The 22897-nt window shown below is 41.5% G+C and overlaps 1 protein-coding gene across 1 annotated transcript in view; it reads left to right on the plus strand.

Moving 5' to 3' along the window:
• Positions 1-2533: 2533 nt before the first annotated feature.
• The window catches only part of ADNP2 (ADNP homeobox 2), a 28069-nt gene continuing 7705 nt past the window's right edge, over positions 2534-22897 (plus strand). The window contains exons 1-2 of the mRNA XM_054724189.1: positions 2534-2681; positions 11422-11542. Of these exons, the coding sequence (XP_054580164.1) occupies positions 11435-11542 (108 nt within the window). The 5' untranslated portion in view covers positions 2534-2681; positions 11422-11434. The remainder of the gene's footprint in view (positions 2682-11421; positions 11543-22897) is intronic.

Genomic DNA, 22897 nt, shown 5'->3' on the forward strand with positions numbered 1-22897 from the left:
CATTGTGTCATGTTTGTATGTGTGGTGGTGGTCAAGGAGATCTCTTTGGAAGAGAGGCCCACAGAACTCAGCCTTGAATGGCAATGGAATAGAAATTAATTCAGGTAGTGGGGAGGGAAGACATTCAATGAACCAACACTGTGGTGTTTGCAGGAATGGCAGATGGGCTGAGACTGGTCAATCTTGGAGAGCTTGTATGCCATACTGACCCTCTGAGCTTGATCCTGTGGGGGATTTTGGGTGGCTGAAGGTAAGAAGGGGAATGACAGGGTCTGGTGTCGATTTAGCTAGATCACCAAGATGGCTGCCTGGAGACGGCAACTGAGGCACCAACACTGAAAGTAAGGTAGGTAGGTGCTTGTGTTGGTGTTCCAGCTAGGAAGTGACCTGCATGTGCACATGGTACTAGGACTAAAGTTGAGGGGACGGATTTGAGAAATATTTAGGGTGTAAAATTGGAGAATTGGAAATGGGGAAAATAAAGAATAGGTAAGCACACCGTTTATTGTAAAAGAGGCAGTTGAAGAGGGGATGATGGGTTCAGTTTTGAACATTTTTAATTTGGGGTAACTGTGAGACACCCAAGTGGAGCTGCCCAATTGGCAGCTAAAAAAATAATAAAAACTTAGGGAAGAGGTGGATATATTGAGTTGGAATTGAAATAATGAAGTTTGAATCTGCAGTTATGATGTAGAGTAATAAATGAAAGGCATGGGATTTTTCAATACCCAGTATAGTCCCTGGCACAAGGGATGCAGGTAATGAATGTGGTTGAAAAATGAACAAAAGTGGGCAGGACCCTGGAGACCAGCATTCCAGGATAGTATGAGGAAAGCTGATGAAGATGCAAGGAACAATCAGAGAGGTTGGAGAAGATTAAAGGGCATGCTTAGGAGCTGTCAGGGAGGTGAGGACTTCAGGAAAGGGAGAGGGGGTTACAAATAGATGAGGAACAAAATCTGTTCAACAGGTAGTTGACTGGTGACCAAGCATTTCTGTAGAGTGGTAAGAGTGGGGGTGAGAGAACACCAGATTGAAGAGTGGAGGGAGCAGAGATGATCTTTGGAGAGGTGTGATACAGTGCTCTCATTGGGTTATGATGGACTGGAAGGCTTTGACTTTACTTTCCATCACACCCATAAATTCTCAGAGATACATATGGGGATATTGTACCCATTCCCTGTAATTCATTATCAAATTAAATCACAATTCATAAATTTTAAAAAAGTAAGCTGTCCTTCAATTATGATAAGTCAGACATTTATTGAGTGCCTGTTACGTTTTTAGTCTCTAGGCTAAAACTGAGAAGAAGGTACCAACCAGTAGAGGTGGGGGAGGGGAGGACCATGGGATGACTCGACAATGAGGTGCCAGCAGGGCAGACAGACAAGGTCCAACAATGGATGGATCAGCCCACTCATGCGGGCAGAAATATCCTCTGAAACTAGCTCTAAGGATGGTTGTTGAGGAAAGAGGTGTGCATGTAGGAGTTGGGAGGTTGAAAACACCAAATCTGATGGTCTTGGTGTTCTGGAAGAAGTAGGAGGACACATGACCTTCCGCTGAAAAGGAAGTTGAGGAAGGGTGGTGTTGCCAGGGAGCTTCAATGAAGTGGGAAAGGTCTGGAATAGTCATTAGGGAGCGCGACTAGGACAGAGACCCAATAAATAAAAGTAGGTGTTTATATACACACCTGGCTTCATTAAACTGCAAGCTCCCCGAGGGCGCTTGACTCAAAGAAGACCCAAAGCCATTTTGAAAGCTCCTACTCCATGTTTTCATTCATTTTGAAAAATATATTATTGCTTCACAGTATTTAATAAATCTGGGCAAAGTGAATTTTAAGGCCATTTAGGAGTTTTTACAAATGTATGTAATTAACCTACAAAACATACAGTGGCTCTAACTTAAAAATCAGAATTCTCAAGAAAAGGTGTGACAAATTTTTTTAGAATAGTCAGGAGACCCTATCCAGTCAGTTCACCAAGATGTGCCAATCAAGGGCATACTTGTAAAAGTTCTGATAGCCCAAGTTCTACTGTCCAATGGCAGGGCAGGGTGCTCTTCATAGCTAGTTTCCTATTGGCTCTGATATGTGGGCGGGGCTACCCATTCCTGCTGAAGCTACTAGCTCCATCCCCATTCCATGCAAATGAGGTCAAAGATATGGTGAGCTCACGTGATTGGCCACGTGGTTGATGACACAATTGCCCCACCCCTTCAATGACGTCATTATCCACTCAAACTCTCACGAGAGTTTGCACAGATGCTGGTAAGGGACTAGCAGGCCAGTCCACTGTGGCAGAAGGGGTGTCAAGGTAGGGGGCTCCTGCAGGACACCACCACTCCCACCCCAGAAGCTCCAGTCCAGCTTTAGGCAAGGTCCCCAAGGGGTCTGTGAGGCCCGGCCCAGGGGTCCCACGCACCCTCTCATCCCATTGGCTGACTGCACCGACATGCAAATGAGTGCATGCGTCATTTCCGGAGGCAAATCGAGCGCCATTTTCTCTTTCTGGCCGAGCTGGGAGGAGGGGACAGGGTCGCGCGGGGGTGTGCGCGCGCCGAGGCGGGGGTCCCGCCGCGCGGGGCGGAGGCGGGCGTGGGCCCCGGCGGGGCGGGGCGCGGCGAGAGGCGGCGGCGAGAGGCGGCAGCGGACGCGGCGGCGCTCCCGGCGCCCAGCGGTAGGTACGCCCCCGACCCGGCCCCGCGACGACGCCCCCGACCGGGCCCGCGAAGTCCCGGCGGCGGCTCCGCCCCGTCCCGCCCACACCCACGGCCGCCTCACGAATCCCGCGGCGTTCTTCGGGCAGCGGGTTCGCGGCCCGAACGGTGCCGGTCGTCCCTCCATGTCACGTGGGACCGGGGTGGTCGCCGCGGGGCGGGGCGGGGGCCGCGAGGCCAGGGCGGGAGACGAAGGGCTGGGACTGGGGGACCGTGGGCGGGGGTGGGGGACGGAGAAGGGGGAGGGGGACGGCCCGGGGATGTGGGGGTGGTAGGGCGGCCCCTGCAAAGCGCACCCCGCGCAGTCCCGGTTCTTCTCAGACTGGCCCCGGACCAGCCTTGAGTGACCGCGAACGTGGGCCATGAAGATGCGGGGTCGCTCCTTAGCCTGCCCTGTGGTATTTTTACCGCAGAAGAAAAGGGCTGTGTGAACCACAGTTGACGGCGAATCCCCGTTTCCTCACCTTTGATGGTTTGATGTGAATATTGATGACTTACATGCAGGTGTTAACATTAAAATTTTAACTTTTCATATGCCGGTACCGACTGCGTTGACGTAGATTGTTTGCAAAATTTCTGCTAACATTTGGCTTTGGAATGTCCGAGATTTTAACTGCCAGTTCAAATAGTGCCCAGTTGCATAATGGGAAATTATTACATATTTTAACTTTTTTTTTTTTTTTTGCATTTGAATGAGAGACTTGCCTGCATGCTATTAAAACTCGCTGTGATAGGAAGGTATGCAGTTTTTATCAAAAAGTAGGGCTTGGAGTCTAGGTAGGCGTTGGTGTGGAGAGCGTTTGTGGGAGAGAGAATCTCACATAAAAACAGGGTCGTGGAAAGTGCGTGTTCATCTCTGGTTGGAGTCAAGTAATGTATCATAACTTAGAGCTGCGCCTGGAGAGTTGGCCAAATAGTGAACAAACTTTATTTCGTTTGGAGCGGGGACTTTGTTGAGCCTGTGTTCTTGTTTTTGTTAATCCTCACCGAGGATATTTTTCTGTTGATTTTAGGGAGAGTGGAAAGGAGGGGAAGAGACAGGGAGAAACATCAGTGTGAGAGAGACACATCAGTTGGTTGCTGCCCTGACTGAGACCAGGATCAAGCCCCCAACGGAGGTACTTGCCCTTGACTGGAACCAATCACAGACCTTTCGATCTGCAGGTGGATCCTCCATCCTCTGAGCCAAACCGGCTAGGCCTAGGGCATTTTTTTTTTTTTAAGCCCCTTATTCCAATGCTTCTGATATTCATTTCGATTTTTGGAATTAGGTTCATAGCAAACTAAATTCGGATTTAGTTTGCTATGAAAAGCACTTATTCTAAGTGCTTTTCTTGTATTAATGCATCCTCACAACTCCTTCATGGAGTAGGTTGCACTTTCCCTGTTTCACAGGTAGGCAACTGAGGCCCAGGGGTTAAGTAATATGGGAAAGATTGCACAACTAGTAAACTGTGGAGTTGATTGGAACTGGAGCAGAGTGGCTCCAGAATCCTTGCTGGTGAGATCATTGTGCTGTGTTGCCTCTCAAGTGAAATTCTTTTAGAAGTTAGATTTCACAGGAACTCAAACGAAAGTTATGTCTCTTAAAAGGTATTTATTATCTGATTGACTTTATGTTTTAGAGTGTATTTTTTTACATAATGCAATATTTTTAAATGGTCATGGTACTAAACAACAAAGGAAAACCCTTTAAGTGCCTCTTTGGGAAATAACAGTTTCTGGTACATATCAGTGGACATTTTGGTAGGTCCATGTTTACCACACTATGAAATTAAAATTAATTTAGTGTGAACTGAGATAGATTAGTGCAGCTGCATTAGCCTGTGGTTTCCTAATACACATTTTTTTTACAGATGTACAGATTTAACTGAGTACTAAGATATATGGAGAACAGCATCATTAGAGGATCTATAAATAGGAAAACAACAAACACTTTCTTTCCTGGTTAATCCACTAGACATTTTGTATTGAATCTTGCATCTTGGAATGGATAAAAAGTATAGTATTTTGGAATGAAAAATTATGGTAAAACTCAGCTTCTTTTCCCCAAAGTGATTGGCAGCAATAGAACAGGTCTCTTGAAAGGTTATGAAACTTTTATAATTTACCTATTTTTTTTGTTTTTTTGTTACCCTTAAACAGTTAGCAAACTGCTAAAAAGGGAAAGTTTTTAAAAATATATATTTTATTGATTTTTTTACAGAGAGTAAGGGAGAAGGATAGAGAGAAACATCGATCAGCTGCCTCCTGCACACTCCCTACTGGGTATGTGCCCGCAACCAAGGTACATGCCCTTGACTGGAATTGAACCCGGGACCGGACCCTTGAGTCCGCAGGCCGACGCTCTATCCACTGAGCCAAACCGGTCAGGACAAAAGGGAAAGTTTTTTTAATGCTTGTTTTGGGGGAATCAATAACAATGAGGGAATGGGGACACTTCCTATTAGGTCTCAAGCTGGTGTGGTCGGGCACATACCCAGGTTGCCCCAATCCCCAGTGGCGGGTGTGGAGGGGGCAGCCAATCAACAATTCTCTCTCATCATTGAGGTTTCTATTTTTCTGTCTCCTTTCTTTGAAATAATAAAAATATATATTTTAAAAAATTTACTATTCAAATTTTTAAAAAACATCAACAGTAGATGAACCTTTGTGAATATATATATATATATATATATATATACACACACACACACACACACATACATATATATATTGATTTCAGAGAGGAAGGGAGAGAGAGGTAGAAACATCAATGATGAGAATCATCAATCAGCTATTCTTGCATGCCCCCTACTGGGGATCGAGCCCCAAACCCGGGCTTGTGCCCTGACCAGGAATCAAACCATGACCTCTTGGTTCATAGGTTGATGCTCAATCACTGAGCCACATTGGCTGGGACTATTCTCCAAATATAAAACAGAAGACTCACAATTCCTTGGCCTTGTTCCTAAGTCTTGAATAGGTTATTGTAGAGTCTATTTAAAACTTGCTCAATCACAGCTTCATTCAGTATCTCTTCCTGAGTCAGCCATTCTTCAATAAACTCCAGGAACCAGCCTATGAAATCAGCCTGTTATAAAACTGCTGCTCAGGCAAGTCCACCAATCCCTGTTCTCCATGCTTCTCAGAATCCTGTAATAAGATTAGTGCTTGCTAGGTAAGGCCAGACTTATTTGCAAGCAACAAACTTAACTTCCTTAGTATACAGAGGATAGTGGAATTTTAAGGAGGAAACGAAAGCAAGTCTGATTGAGTAGAAAGCATATGATAGAAATTTTTGTTGAGCCTTGCTCTGGCTAAAGAAGACAGTGTGGCTGGAAAGTCACCTTGTACATGCTTTGTAAAGAAAGCCATCATGAGTTTCTTGACAGCTCCTTTGTTAGATGATGCTGTTGAAGACTGGAACCCAATTCAGTGTATTTACCTTTTTTAAAGTATGTTTTTATTGATTTCTAAGAGAGAAACATCAATGATGAGAGAGACATTGATCAGCATTGGCTTAATTGACCTTTGCCGAATATATTCAGACTTTTCCTCCTTTACCTCAGTCATTTTTGATGCTGATGTGTTCACCTGGAACATCTTGGGCTCCACCTCTGCAAGCTTCCATAGCCATTCCATTTTGAACCTCCATAGCCCTTTCCACATGTCTCATGACTCTTAACGTTTATATTACCCTTTTTGTTAATTTATTATAAACATTTGCTATGTATTATGCTCTGTGATAGGCCCAGCCATGCAAATAAAACATGATTCCCTGCCAAAACCGGTTTGGCTCAGTGGATAGAGCGTCGGCCTGCGGACTGAAAGGTTCCAGGTTCGATTCCGGTCAAGGGCATGTGCCTTGGTTGCGGGCACATCCCCAGTAGGGGGTGTGCAGGAGGCAGCTGATCGATGTTTCTCTCTCATCGATGTTTCTAGCTTTCTATCCCTCTCCCTTCCTCTCTGTAAAAAATCAATAAGATATATATATTTTAAAAAAAAATGATTCCTGCCCTGAAGCTTAGTCTAATAGGGAAAATAGATAATTACAACATAGATGAATGCAATGAGAGATGTATAAACTGGTTCCTCTGGAGAGTCCTAGGAAGGGTGCACAGGGGAATTGCTGACTTGTAGAAATTGTCATTTAAAATCTTGGGAGATACTGCCAAATTTCTCTCTAAACATATAGAAATTATAATTTTTCTACTTACCTTCACTACTAGTGAATATTGTCAATCTTTAAAAGTTATTTTCTATAATTAAAAATTGGCATTCATTATATTATCTAACATTTCTTTAATTCAAATTTTATGGATTTTATTTTTAGCTTTTATAGTTTACACATTTAAAAACTTCATTTGAAATAATTTCAGATTTACGGAAATACAATAAAAAAAAACCCTCCCCCCATCTTTTGAAAGTAGATTGCCAAACAAGATGCCACATTACCCCAAATATTGTCTATTACCTACAAATAACATTCTCCTACATATCCAGAAAACAACCATCAAATCAGGAAATCAATACATTATCACCATTGAAGTTTTGCCAGTTCCAATAATATTTACAGTAAAAGAATCTAGATAGAATTGCACATTATATTTAGTTATCTAGTTTCTTTTGATCTGGAATAGTTCCTTAGTTTTTCCTTTCATGATCTTTTTAAGTGTATAATTCAGTGATTTTTAAATATATTCACAGAGTTGTACAGCCATCACCACAATCTAATATTAGAACATTTCCAGCATCCACCCACCCCAAACCTATACGTTTGCAGTCAGTACCTCTTCCCATCGGGGCCAACCACTGAGCTACCCTTGATCTCTGTAGATTTGTCTTTTTCTGATGTTTCCTGTGAGCGGAATCAGACAATAGGAGGACTTCTGTATCCATCCTCTTTCACTTAGCATTATGCTTTTAAGATTGATTTGTATTATAGCATCTATTAGTACCTAGTGCTTTTCATTGCCAAATAGTGCTTTTCATTCCGCTGTATGGATATACCACATTTGTTTATCCATTGGCCATCTGATGGACATGTGAATTGTTTCCACATTTTGGCTACTATGAATAGTATTATATTGTATGATCTGGACACTTTTGAGTATTATAGGTTAGTTGTTTTTTACAGTGTCTCTTAATTTGGGTTTGTTTGCAAACTTTCAGACTTCTGTGAATTAATCTTTTTTCTTGATTATTAAGTATTTTGTGAGTAGGTGCTTGGAAACCATGTAAATATTCCATTTCTCATCAAGCTTTCAATTTATTTCATTATAACATCATGGAATTAAGTTTATATTCTAGTGGGTTATGTTTTATTTATTGCTGTATACCAAACTACCCCAAAACTTGGTAGAATAAAACATTTTATTTAAAAACCTCAATAATTCTTTGAATTAGGAGTTCCACAATGTCTGGGTCTCAGTCTGGGAAGACTCAAAGGCTGGGGTTGACTTGATGGGTCTTAGTGGCATCTTCACTTGCACATACAATGGAACATCTCCGTGTAGTCTCTGTTGGGGTAGTTTAGCTTCCTCTCAACATCGTGTGTGGATTCCAGCATGATGGTCCCCAGAGAATAGGCAGCAGTGTGGCATTTTTATGGTGTAGCCTTGGAAGTCACGTGGCATTAATTCTGCCATTCTTGATTAGGTAAGGCACCATAAAGTTTTGCCCAGGTTCATGGGGTGGGGGCGTAGATGCCCTTACTTTTTGGAAAGAGTATCAAAGTGATATTTGAAGAAGAGCATGTGGAATGGAAGATACTTTTTCATTATCTTTGGAAAATTTAGTGCACTGGCTATAATCTGTTACTATCATTATTTATTTGATGCCCAGATTGTCCCGTATTTTGCTTGTGAGAACTTCAGGCTGGCTTCTTTTGAATCCTTTTGATATGTCTCACCATTCTTTGACCAACTTCTTTATTTTCTGGCACAAGGTGTTCTGGGAGCATCTTGTCTTTTCCATGTTCCAGCCCTCGAATCAGCCATTTTCCCAAGGAGCCCTGGTTCCTTTTAGTGGAGAGTGGTATTTAGAAATTAAGATTTGGGTCATAGGAGTGCTCAAACTGCTATTGGGCTGGGAAACTGCTTCTAGGCTCTTTTAGCGGGCAGAGCTATGGAATGTTCACACATTTATTTTTATCTATGTATATATTAAAAGCAGTTATGGTCACACCTGTGCCTTCTTTTCCAGTCAAGTATCAAGGGTTTATTTTAATTTTATGTCTTTTCAGATATTTTAAAAACAGATTTTTTTAGATGTAATTTACATACCATACAATTCACCTATTTAAAGGTTACAATTCAATGGCTTTTAGTATATTTGCAGAGTTGTGCAGCTATCGCCACAGTCAGTTTTAGGACACTGTTATGCCAAAAAGAAACTGTTCCCCTCAGCCATCATCTCCCAGTTCTCCTCAGCCTCCCCTCAGCCTTCATTTTCTCAGCCTAGGCAACCAATGTTGTACCTTCTGCTTGTATATATAATTTGTCTGTTCTGAACATTTCATGTAAATGGAATCAGACCACTTGATCCTTTGTGTCTGGCTTCTATCATTGAGTATCATGTTCCCCAAGGCTCACCCACATTGTAGCCTAGTGAGTGCTTCATTTCTTTTTAGGGCCAAATAATATTCCATTTTATGAATGCACCACATTTTTTTTTTTAATCTGTTCACCAGTTGATGGACTTATGGGTTATTTCTACTTTTTGGCTATTAAGAATGGTGCTATTCCGCTGGTGGGAATGCAGACTGGTGCAGCCACTGTGGAAGACAGTATGGAGTTTCCTCAAAAAGTTAAAAATGGAACTCCCATTTGACCCAGTAATTCCACTTCTAGGACTATATCCCAAGAAATTAGAAACACTAATCAGAAAGAATGTATTCACCCCTATGTTCATAGCAGCACAATTTACCATAGCTAAGATTTGGAAACAGCCTAAGTGTCCATCAGCAGATGAGTGGATTAAAAAACTGTGGTACATCTACACAATGGAATACTATGCCACTATAAAAAAGAAGGAACTTTTATCATTTGCAACAACATGGATGGAACTGGAGAGCATTATACTAAGCGAAATAAGCCAGTTGGAGAAAGATAAATATCACATGATCACATAAGCCAGTTGGAGAAATATACTAAGTGAAATAAGCCAGTTGGAGAAAGATAAATATCATAATGATCAATGTAGTTTGATGAACAAGAATAGATCAATCTAGAGACAAATGGTAGGGGAGGGGGGTTAGAGAGCAACCAAAGGACTTGTATGCATGCATATTATCATAACGAATGGACACAGAGACTGGGGCGGTGGCTTGCCTGGGGTGGGAATGGCTGGGGGGCGGGGTGTCAATTGGGGAAAAAAGAGACATATGTAAAATTTTAGACAATAAAAAAAAGAAAAAATTTGTTAAAAAAAATAGTGTTACTGTGAACATTCTTGCAGTTCTTGTTTGGATGCATGTTTTGCATTTCTCTTTGATGGAATTGCTGGCTCATATGGTGCTTGTGTATTTAATCCTTTGAGGAACTGCTAGACCTCCAAACTGGCTGTACCATTTTATTGCCAGTGGTGTAGGAGAAATCAGTTTCCCTACATCCTTGCCGACACTTGTTCCTTTCTGTTTTCAAAATTACAGCCTTCCTAATAGGTATAAAGAAGTATCTCATTGTGGTTCCATTTGCATTTCCACGTGACTGTTTAGCATCTTTTCATGTGCTTAACGGCCATTTGTATAGTAGCTGCTTCTTTAGGTCCTTTGCCCATTTTTAAGTTTGTATATTGATTTAATTATTGAGTTATCAGAGTTCTTTTTATAGTCTGGGTATAAGTTCCTTATCAGAAATACGATTTGTAAAAATTTCTCCCATTTTGTGGATTTTCTTTTTGCTTTTTTGCGTGGTTTCCTTTGAAGCACAAATTTGTTTTATTTATTTATATATTTTTAAATTGATTTTAGAGAGAAGAGAAAGGGAGAGGGAGAGAGAGAAAACACATCAATGATAAGAGAATCATTGATTGGCTGCCTCCTGCATGCCCCCTACTAGGGGATTGAGCCTGAACCTGGGCATGTGTCCTGACTGGGAATCGAACCATGACCTCCTGGTTCATAAGTTGACACTCAACCATGGAGCCTTACTGGCAGGGCTGAAGCACCAAAGTTTTAAATTTTCATGAAGTCCAACTTACCTAGTTTTTCTTTTGTTGCTTTTTGGTGTCATATCTAAGAATCCATTGCCAAATCCAAGATCATGAAGATTTCTGCTTGTTTATTTCTGACAGTTTAAAAAATTTTAGCTCTTAGGTGGAGGTGTATGACCCATTTTGAGTTGATTTTTTTGTATGGTGTGAGCAAAAAGTACAACTTCAGCCCTAGCCAGTTTGGGTCAGTGGATAGAGCGTCAGCCTGCAGACTGAAGGGTCCCGGGTTCGATTCCGGTCAAGGGTACATGCTTCGGTTGTGGGCTCGATCCCCAGTAGGGGCTTGCAGGAGGCAGCCTATCAGTGATTCTCTCGCATCATTGATGTTTCTATCTCTCCTTCTCCCTTTCTGAAATCAATAAAAATATATTTAAAAAAAATTTTTTAAAGTGCAACTTCATTCTTTTGCATGTGGATAACTCGTTGTCCCAGCATGATTTGTTGAAAATTACTCTCAGTGTTTTAACAATCCTGTTACTTATTACAGTTTTCTTTCTTTCTAAGGAAAATTCCAAAAATGTTTCAAATTCCTGTGGAAAATCTTGACAACATCAGGAAGGTACGAAAAAAGGTGAAAGGAATTCTTGTGGATATTGGGCTTGACAGCTGCAAGGAATTGCTGAAGGTAAGAGAATATCAGTAATAGATTAAGAGCAGACAAGTTTGTTTTTATTGATTTTAGAGAGAAGGGGGAGAGAGAGAGATAGATGGAAACATCAGTGATGAGAGAGAATCATTGATTGGCTGCCTCCTGCACTCCCCCTACTGGGGATCGAGCCAGCAACCCAGGCATGTGCCCTTGACTGAAATTGAACCTGGGACCTTTCATTCCGCAGCTGGACGCTCTATCCACTGAGCCAAACCAGCTAGGGCAGCAGACAAGTTTTTAAAGTGACTTTTATGAGGGGCTTTTTATGGTCATTAAGTTTTTGTTGTTTTTTTTTATTGCAAGTTTTGTGTGCTTTTTTTGTTGTTGTTAAGACTCACCCAAGGATATATTTTTTCCATTGATTTTTAGAGAGAGTGGGAGGGTGGGGGAAAGAGAGAGAGACTGACAAACAGACCAACAGACATGAATATGAGAGGCGGGGATCGAACCTGCAACCCAGGTACCTGTCCTTGACTGGGAATTGAACCCATGTCCCTTCAGTGCACTGGTTGACGCTCTAATCGCAGCCACACCAGCCAAGGCACTTGCATTTTTAATTTGCTTTATTAAAGTTTTACTTTGAACATTGTACTGCATTAACTGTATACAAAGGACATTTTCAGATACCAGAAATAAAGCATAAAAGCATTCAGACACTGAGTATGTAAGCTATATATAGTCATTAGTTTTAAAATACTGTTGACCCTTGAACAACAGAGATTTGAACTTCAGGGGTCCACTGGTACACAGTTTTTTCTAATAAATATATAGTCAGCCCTTTCGGTTTCACATCTACAGGTTCAACCAAGTGCAGATCAAAAACAGTATTTCTGATCTGTGGTTGGGAATCGTGGATGCGGGGGGCCAACTGTGTGCATTGATCTAGGCCATACTATAGAGGGGACTTGAGCATCCCCAGATTTTGGTATTTGTAAGGGGTCCTAGAACCAATCCCCTGTAGGTGCCCAGGGACAACTATGCTTTGGGGGCATTGAAAGTTAAAATGTGGATTTTTTTGTTGTGGGCAGAGGGATGGAGAGGGGGGGTCAGGACCACTAACCTCTGGGTTGTCAAGGGTTAACTGTGTATTTGTTTTTGATCTTTGAGGAGAATGTGTTAAATTATTTATTATTTTAGCATAAGAAGACCCTAACTTAATTTCTCAGGATTGTTAGAGAATCAATAAATGGGGATACATACATGATATGATAGGGTGTTGTTTTTCTGATTTGTGAACTTACTATATTTAGTCTTACAAAAGTTTAAAAATTAAGGTGGCAGTTATACTCTACTGACAAGTTGTGTTCTATTATAATTTTATTCTTATAACTTGAGAATATATGGCTGGCACATCTGTAAAGAAACAAAAATTGTTAAATAAGGCATGCTGTGTAGCCTTATAGCCATTGATAATTCTGTGCATATTTTATTCATAACTATCGAAATAGGAACCCTGTCTGCTTAGAAATTTTTAAACTTGTTAACTTAATTCAAGGTATTACTGGCCTGTGAAGAGTTCAGCTTCTTAATTTTTAAATCTCAGACTTTCAACCAGATTGATTTTATTTATTAAAAAGCCAGTCTGATACTGGCCCTGACTGGTTTGGCTCAGTGGATAGAGCGTTGGCCTGCAGACTGAAGGGTCCCAGGTTCGATTCCAGTCAAGGGCATGTACCTTGGTTGCAAGCACATCCCCATTGGGAGGTGTGCAGGAGGCAGCTGATCGATGTTTCTCTCTCATCGATGTTTCTAACTCTCTATTCCTCTCCCTCCCTCTCTGTAAAAAATGAATAAAATATATATATTTTAAAATCCCCTCCATTTAAAAAGTAAAAAAAAATAAAAATAAAAAGGCTGTCTGATACTGAAAGACTAATAATTATCAGGATTCTCATTAATGGTCAGCAGGTAGACAAATGTTAATGATAAAGGAACCCAGAGAGTTCTCTGCTTAAACATTACCACCCCAGAGAGCTCTTCCCTCTAAGATGCTACACTCTCCCACTGTATTCTCTTCTACCTGCTCTATTTTTCTTCAAAGCTCTCAAGTACCTAAAATTACTTGTTTATTATTTGTCTCCCACAAATAATATATTTGAGGTCCTTGAGTATAAGAAGACAAGGACCTCATTGTTTTGTTATCTACTGTACTACCTTTGATCAGAATTGTGTCTGGGATACTGAAGCTTAACAGAAACATTTTATTTAACAAACATTTTTTTAAATGAATCAATTTAAGTAAAACCCAAGTAGAGAACTACTTTTAATAATTGCCTGACTGAAAGTCCATCTATATATATAAAAGTTTAAGCGACTGTTTGACCGGTATCTATGATGCGCACTGACCACCAGGAGGCAGATGCTCAACGCACAGGCATGGAAACATGGAACAGACTGATGAATCTCAGAGGGAAGGAGCCCGGTGGGGTGGCGGGAAGAGATTAGCCAAAGATTGTATATGCATACTAGAGTCCTGGATTCATGCACTGGTGGGGTCCCTCACCCTGACCTGCGGGAACCGGGCCGAAATCGGCAGTCCAACATCCCCCGAGGGGTCCCAGATTGCGAGAGGTTACAGGCCAGGCCGAGGGACCCCACCGGTGCACGAATCCATGCACCAGGCCTCTAGTTTGGAAATAAAACGATGGGAGAGATACTGAAGTGGAACCTCTTACGTAGACCCAGTTTCCCAGGAGCAGTGTTAAAATATGGCTTTCATGAGTACAATAGCAGGGTAATTATTTGGTTGCAAGATTGAGAAGGTAGATAATATACACATAGTCTATTAGTAATAAGTATTTGAATCTAAGTAATATTTGCAGAGTGTAAAAGCAGCAAGCTAAGAACACAAGTGTATGTGTATAGACTGAGAAAATTTCAATTGATAATATACGGAAAGCTCTTATAGTAATCTTTGGAGTCCTATATCTGAAGCCATTCCTATAGCAATCTTTGGGAATATATATATATATATATATTTAATGTTTATTATTCTGTTTTTAAATCATACCTACAGAAATATATTGAAATATTGTTAATACCTTTCATTTATTTTCTAATACTTTTTAAAATTGTTTCTTTCTAGCTCTTTTTTGCTGCTTCTGACATTCTGGAAAGCATTCCTTCCTTTAAACTCTTTTCCCTCCTCTCCTGTGATATAGCATTACTGTTCCTGCTTCTCTTCCCAGTGTTTTCTTTTGAAAAATTTAACCCTACAAAAATCTTGAAAGGATTATATAGTGAAAACCCATCTACTTACCACCGAAATTCTACAAAATTAACATACATGTATCTATCTTCACCCACTGTTCTTTTTGTTTTAAAATCGATTTTTAGAGAGAGAGAGACATTTATGTGGGTGCAAAACATCAATTGGCTGCCTCCTGTAGGCTCCCTATAGGGATCGAGCCCACAACCAATGCATGTTCTGTAACATGGGATGACACTCGACCAACTGAGCCACACCGGTCAGGGCTGTTACTCTTTTTTTTTTTTTTTTTTTATGCATTTCAAAGAAAGTTGCAGGCATCAGTACACTTCACCCTAAATTCTTTCAGCATTCGTGTCACTATCTAGAGTTTAGTCTTTGTTTTCAGTTTTGGGGAGGAGACTTTATATGCTGTGAAATGCACCTTCAGAGTTTCTAATGATGGTTTTTAACATGCATTTACTCATGTACAAGTCTCTGTGAAGACCTAGAAGAAGTCCATCATTCCAGAACGATTCCTCAAGCCCTTTTCTAGTCAGTCACTGCCCCCACCCCATTGGCTACCACTATTCTGAAAATTTTCACTGTAGATTAGACTTGCCTGTTGTGCAATTTTATGGAAAATAAATAATATGTATTTCCATGGAAGAGTCTTCTCAGTGGTGGTATGTATGATTGGTCCTTTTGTTGCCAGGTAGTATTCAACAGCATGAATGATTAGTTTGTAGATCCTTTCTCCTGGTGGTGGAGAAAGGTGGAGAAACCTGAGGCTGTTACAGGTTTTGGTTATTATGAATAAGATTTTTCTTATGAATATTCTTTTAAAAAATATTATTTTTCAATCCTCACTCGAGGATATTTTTGATATTTTTCCATTGTTTTTTTTTTTTTAAGAGAGAGTCAAAGGGAGAGGGAGAGACTGAGAGAGAGAAACATCAATACGAGAGAAACCACATTACATCAGTTGGTTGCCTCCTGCATGCATCCTGACCAGAGCTGAGGATAAGCGTGCAACCAAGGTATATGTCCTTGACAGGAATCAAACCTGAGACCCTTCAGTACAAGGGCCAGCTGAGCCAAACCAGCTAGGGTGATGAATATTCTTTTTATTTTTTATTTTATTTTTTCTCCATTTTTTTTTATTAAGGTGTGATGAATATTCTTTTTTTAAAAAATATATTTTATTGATTTTTTACAGAGAGAAAGGGAGAGATAGAGAGTTAGAAACATCATCAATGAGGGAGAAACATCGATCAGCTGCCTCCTGCACACTCCCCACTGGGTATGTGCCCACAACCAAGGTACATGCCCTTGAACATATATCTATGTTCATGAGAATATGTTCTGAAGTTTTCATTTTCTGTAGTATCTCATCTAGAGTTGGAGTTTTCTTTGTGGAATGGTTTTTAACTATGAATGCAGTTTTTTCCCTAGAACTCAGGCTACCAGGTTACCTAGTTTTGCTTGAGTGAACTTTGGTAGTTCATCTTCTTTTAAGAATTTGTTCACCCTAGCCAGTTTGGCTCAGTGGATAGTGCGTTGGCCTATGGACTGAAGGGTCCTGGGTTCGATTTCGGTCAAGGGCACATGCTGGGGTTGCTGGCTTGATCCCCAGTGTGTGGTGTGCAGGAGGGCAGCCGATCAATGATTCTCTCTCATCATTGATGCTTCTCTCTCTGAAATCAATAAAAGTATTTTTTTTTAAAAGAATTTGTTCATTACAACTTTATTGGCATAAAGTTGTTATGTTATTTCCTTATTTGTAGGAGCTATAGTGATGTTCCCTCTTTTATTTTGATATTGGTAATTCGCGTCTTTTCTTTCCTGTTCAATCTGAACAGAAGTTTATCAATTTTACTGATCTTTTCCAAGAAACAGGTTTTGGTTTCCTTGATTTTTCTCTATTGTCTGTTTTCTATTCTGTTTATTTCTGCTTTTTATGTTTCCCACTAGAGGTCCAGTGCACGAAATTTGTACACGAGTGTGGTCCCTAGGCCTGGCCGGTGATCAAAGTGTGAGCGTCTGGTGTGGAAGGGCAGGTCCCAGCTGACCTCTGGGTCCTGGACAGCACCTGGGTCTCGGCCCTCGCATGCTCCCCTTTGCCTGAGTCACGGTGCCCGAGTCCCCACGCAGAGATGCAGTGAGTGCGGGAGGACGCTGTGGGCCAGGGCACAGTATGGGCCTCTGGGCTGCCTAGTGGTGCCGCACTGAAGCCGGGCGGGCAACATGCTCTCTCCGTTGGCCTCACAGATCGGCTCCTGCGCGAACCTATGGGGAGCCCAACCGGCCCTTGCAGTTCTGGCAGCTGTGGCCCTGCTCACCCAGAAGACGCTGTGTGGGTGCAGGGCAGGCTCCTCGCGGACGCTGGCACCTGAGCCCTGGCATCCTGGGGAAGGGTAGCAGAGGGTGTGAGAGTGAGCTCAGCAGACAACCCATCACCTCTACCCCCAGGTAACTGGCGAGAGGTTGTAGCATATCTCCGACACCCGCTATGTTCTGTGCCACCCCCTGGTGGTCAGCGCACATCATAGCTAGCAGTCGAATTCCCAGTCTAACTCCCAGTCTCCGAAATGACCGCCCGAAGGGACAATTTGCATGTTAGACTTTTATTATATAGGATTTTTCTGTTTAGGGTTTATTTATGAAGTTTTAAAATTTGATTTCTTAAGGTCGCAGTTTATATCATTCTTGTTTGTTTATTTAGTTCATTTTCTTAAGTAGTGCCACAAATTCTCCTGAAGTACTTCTTTTTTTTTTTTTACTAAATCTTTATTGTTCAGATTATTACGGTTGTTCTTCTTTTTTCCCCCCCATAGCTCCCCTCCACCTGGTTCCCATCCCACCCTCTTCCCTTATCTCACGGCGATCAAAGTGTGAGCGTCTGGTGTGGAAGGGCAGGTCCCAGACGTGGCACTGTCCCCATTCATAGGTGTACGATATTTGTCCAGTCTCTTCCCGCACCCCCTCACCCTTTTACCCCTGAGAGTTGTCAGCCCACTCCCTTTCTATGTCCCTGATTCTATTATATTCACCAGTTTATTCTGTACATCAGATTTTTAATTCACTTGGTTTTTAGATTCACTTGTTGATAGATATGTATTTGTTGTTCATAATTTTTATCTTTACCTTTTTCTTCTTCTTCTTCTTAGAGAATACCTTTCAGCATTTCATATAATACTGGTTTGGTGTTGATGAACTCCTTTAGCTTTTCTTATCTGTGAAGCTCTTTAGCTGACCTTCAATTCTGAATGTCAGCTTGGCTGGGTAGAGTAGTCTTGGTTGTAGGTTCTTGCTATTCATCACTTTGACTATTTCTTGCCACTCCCGTCTGGCCTGCATAGTTTCTGTTGAGAAATCAGCTGACAGTCATATGGGTGCTCCCTTGTAGGTAATTAACTGTTTTTCTCTAGCTGCTTTTAATATTCTCTCTTTGTCTTTTGCTTTTGGCTTTTTAATTATGGGTCTTGGTGTGGTCCTCTTTGGATTCTCTTGTTTGGGGTTCTGTGCGCTTCCTGGACTTGTAAGTCTATTTCTTTTACCAGGTGGGGGAAGTTTTCAGTCATTATTTCTTCAAATATGTTTTCAGTGTCTTGTTCTCTCTCTTCTTCTGGCACCCCCATAATTCTGATGTTGGTACACTTGAAGTTGTCCCAGAGGCTTCTTACACTATCTTCAAATTTTTGGATTCTTTTTTCTGTTAGCTTTTCCAGTTGAGTGATTTTTGCTTCTTTGTATTTCAAATCTTTGACTTGATTCTTGCGTTACTCTAGTTTGCTGTTGGGTGTCTGTATAATATTTTTTATTTCAGTCAGTGTATTTCTAGTTGGTCCTTTTCCATATCCTTGAGGGTCTCTCTCATATCCTCGAGGGTCTCGCTAAATTTATCGGCCTTTTCTAGGAAATTCTTGAAAAACCTTATAACCATGGTTTTGAACTCTATCTCCAGTTGTTTGTTTTCCTCCATTTCTTTGGTTTTTGATCTGTTTCTTTGTCTCCCCATTTTCACTGCTTCCCTGAGTTGGTAGGGTAGCTTTGTGTGCTAGGTGTCCTATATGGGCCAGTGGCTCGGCCTCCCCAGTTACCTGAGGTGGACACTCTTGGTGCACCCCTTTGTGGACTGTGTGTACAGCCTTGTTGTAGTTAAGTCTTGATTGTTGTTGGTATCCGTGGGAGGAGTTGACCTCCAGGCCAATTGGCTGTGAGGATCAGCTGTGTCTACGGCGGGAGACAGCCTTATTCGACTAGACTTGCAAAATTGTAAAAGCCTCTGTGCTCAGCTTGGATGGGGCGGAGTTACAGGTTGGAGCCTATAGCCTTGGCTTCCCGTCAGCCCCACCCTATGAGGTTCCTGGGTCTCAGTGTCCCTCGGTACTAGCTGCAAGCACCTCTGAGAGAAAGGCGCCCTGGAGTTTCACCCGCTGCAAAACAGTCTAGTCTCTCCCCCAATGAATCTGGATTCCCAGATTCTCTCCCGGAACTGGGGTTCAGCGCAGTCCGGAGCTTTTGTCTCCTTCCTGCTAGGGCAATCCAGTGGCACAGTCAACAGTCCATCCTCTGCATGCATTCACATGCGTGCCTCCGGAGCTCTGCTTTCACCGCTCCCCTGAGTTTTCGCCTTACAGCCCAGATTCCCCCAGTATGAGCCTGGGTCCCCAGGGTCTCGCCCGGAACTGGGGTTCAGTGCAGTCGGAGCTGGGGTTCAGCACAGTCTGGAGCTTTTATCTCCTTCCCGCTAGAGAACGCCAGCCAGGCACTCAGCCGCCCCGTCCTCTCCGGCTCCGTCCTCTCCGCACACACGCGCCTGTGTCTCTGTACCTCAGGCTTTTACAGCTCCTCTGATTTTCCTTGTGGTTTTCTCTTTCCTTCTAGTTGTAGGATTTCCAGTCAGCCAGCTTTCCTGTGGTTCTGGATGATGTCTATTTTGTCTTTTAGTTGTATTTTTGAAATTGTTGTGTGAGGCTGCAGTTTAGGTGTTTAACTATGCCGCCATCTTGGTTTCTCCTCCTGAAGTACTTTTTAACTCCATCATATACAACTGATTCATTGTTTCCCTTTTCATTCAGTTTAAAATATTTTCTAATTTCCTTTGTGATTTCTTCTTTGATCCATGGATTATTTAGAAATGTGTTTAATTTATAGAAATTTTTGGTTTTCTCTAGATACCATTTTTTTAAAATATGTTTTTATTGATTTCAGAGAGAGGAAGGAAGAGGGACAGAGGGATAGAAACATAAATGATCAGAGAGAATCATTGAACGGCTGCCTCCTGTATGCCCTCTACTGGAGGTCGAACTCTCAACCTGGGCATGTGCCTGACCTGGAATCGAGCTATGATCTCCTGGTTCATGGGTTGACGCTCAACCACTGAGCCATGCTAGCTGGGCTAGATGTCTTTTTGTTACAGATTTATTTAATTTTTCTCTGGTCAGAGACTGTACTTTATAATTATTTCAGTCCTTTTAAATATATTGAGATTTATTTTATAGCTCAGCATGAGCCCTATCTTTGGAAATATATCATGCGAATTTGAAAAGAATTGCATTTTGCTGTTGGTGGAGAGTTCTATAAATGTCATTTTGTGAAGTTGTTAGTGGCGTTCAGTCTTCTTACTGTACCTCCGTCCCCGTCACCCCCACCGCCAGGTAACCAGCGAGAGGTTGTAGCGCATTTCCAACGCCCGCCTTGTTCCACGCCACCCCTAGGTGGTCAGGGTTGAACTCTGTCTTTCCTGATTTTGTGGGCTTGTTCTATCAGTTATTGAGAGCCGTGTTGAAGTCTCCAGCTGTAATTTTGGATTTAATTTTTTCTCTTTTCAGGTCAATCAGTTTTGCTTCATGTACTTTGAAACTCTTTAAAGTGCATACACATTTAGAATTGTTGAGTTCTTTTGAAGACTAGACCCCACTATCATCATGAAATGACTTTCTATCCATTTTTTTAAAAGTTGATTTCAGAGAGTAAGGGAGAGGGAGAAAGAGATAGAAACATCAATGATGAGAGTGATTTATCAGTTGTCTCCTGCATGGCCCCCACTGGGGATCAAGCCCACAACCCAGGCATGTGTCCTTGACCGGAATCAAACTCAGGACACTTCAGTCCACAAACCGACACTCTATCCACTGAGCCAAACTGGCTAGGGCAAATGCCTTGTTAACATTCTTTTTCCTGTGCTGAAATCTGCTTTGTTTGATATCAATGTAGCTCCTTCAGCCTCTTTTGATTAATGGTAGCATGATATACCTTTTTAAATCTTTTTACTTTTATTCTGTCTGTGTCTTTATTATTTAAAGTGAGATTTTTGTAGATAGCATAGGGTTGGACCTTGTTTTTATATTCAGTGTGACAGTCTGTGTCTCTTAATTTGAGTATTTCAAACTAGGGTAGCCAACTATGGCCCCAAATATGGGCCAAATTTGGCTGTTTTGTAAGTAAACTTTGTGGAAAATAGCCGTGCTTGTCAGTATTTCTATGGTGTCTCTGGCTGCTTTTGTGCACAGTGGTGGATTGAGTGCTTATGTCAGAGACTGTATAGCTGATAAAGATTTCATGTTATCTGCTCCTTTATAGAAATGGTTTAACACAGCCCCTGCTATTTAATGTAATTATCAATAGGGTTGGGTTCAAATCTCCCATCTTGCTATTTGTTTTTACTTGTCTCTCTGTTCTTTGTTCCTTTTTTCTTTTTCTGCTTTCTTTTAGATTGAATATTTTTTATAATTCCATTTTCATCTCCATTATTGATTCAGTAGCTCTGTGCTTTCATTTACCTTTCTAATATAATATTGTTTGCTTCACATGTGATGTAAGAACCTTACAGCAGTGTGCTTTTCCTCCCCTTCCAACCTTGGTGCTATTGTCATGTATCTTATTTCTGTATGTTGCAAACCTCACAATATACTATTTCCAACTTAAATACTTGTAATAATGTGTACTTTTCTGTAGTTCTGAATTGACTTGGTAAGCAGTGTGTTAGCACAGGTATATTCAGAAACAGCAGTTATATTAATTATCTTTCTTTGGCTTAACTAATATTTGTTAATATATTAAAAAGACCTTTGCCCCTAGCCAGGTGGCTCAGTTGGTTGGAGCATTGTCCTGTACACCAAAAGATTGCAGGTTTGATTGATTGGGGTGTGTACAGGAGGCAACTGATGGATGTTTCTCTCTCACATGGGTGGATATATATACACACACACACACACTAATAAAAGAGAAAGATGCAAATTGACCATACTTTCGCAACGTCCACCAGCCAGTCAGGAGTGGGTATGCAAATTAACCCACCAAAAGATGGCAGGTTAATTTGCATACATAGGGGCCTAGCGGCTGGGGGCGGGATGCAGGTGGAAAGGTGGCTCCGGCTGGAGCAAAGGCTATGCCAGCAGCCAGGGGAAGGAAGGCCCATTCTTACACGAATCTTCATGCATCGGGCCTCTAGTATATATATATTATCTCCCTCACTCTCTAAAAAATCAATTTAAAAAATATTCTCAGGTGAGGATTAAAAGTAAATTTATTATAAAGACAGTGATATAAACTGTGAAAGAGAAAATACAAAAAATTATTTTTTTAGAAAATAAAATTTTAAATGCCACATTTCTACCATTCAGAGATTATCATTATTAATATCTGTGTGTGTGTGTGTGTGTGTGTGCGCGCAGTCTTTACCAATTTAAGCTCATATTGACCATGCTTTTTTTTTTTTTAATATATTTTATTGATTTTTTTACAGAGAGGAAGAGAGAGGGATAGAGAGTTAGAAACATCGATGAGAGAGAAACATCGATCAGCTGCCTCTTGCACACCCCCTACTGGGGATGTGCCCGCAACCAAGGTACATGCCCTTGACCAGAATCGAACCTGGGACCCTTGAGTCCGCAGGCCGACGCTCTATCCACTGAGCCAAACTGGTTTCGGCGACCATGCTTTTTTATTACTTTGCTTTTTTCTGTGACTTTCATCTTTCTGTGTCATTAAATAATTGTCTTACCTATTACCCAGTTTATGTTCAGATTTCTCCAGTTTTTCCCCACATTTTTTACACTTGGTTTGTTTGAACCAGGATTCAATCTGGACTCCCATCAGATCTGGTTGCTAGCTTCTCAGTGACACCATCTCCTTCC

The sequence above is a fragment of the Eptesicus fuscus genome, chromosome 12 (genome assembly GCF_027574615.1).
Source record: "Eptesicus fuscus isolate TK198812 chromosome 12, DD_ASM_mEF_20220401, whole genome shotgun sequence".
Lineage (NCBI taxonomy): Eukaryota > Metazoa > Chordata > Mammalia > Chiroptera > Vespertilionidae > Eptesicus > Eptesicus fuscus.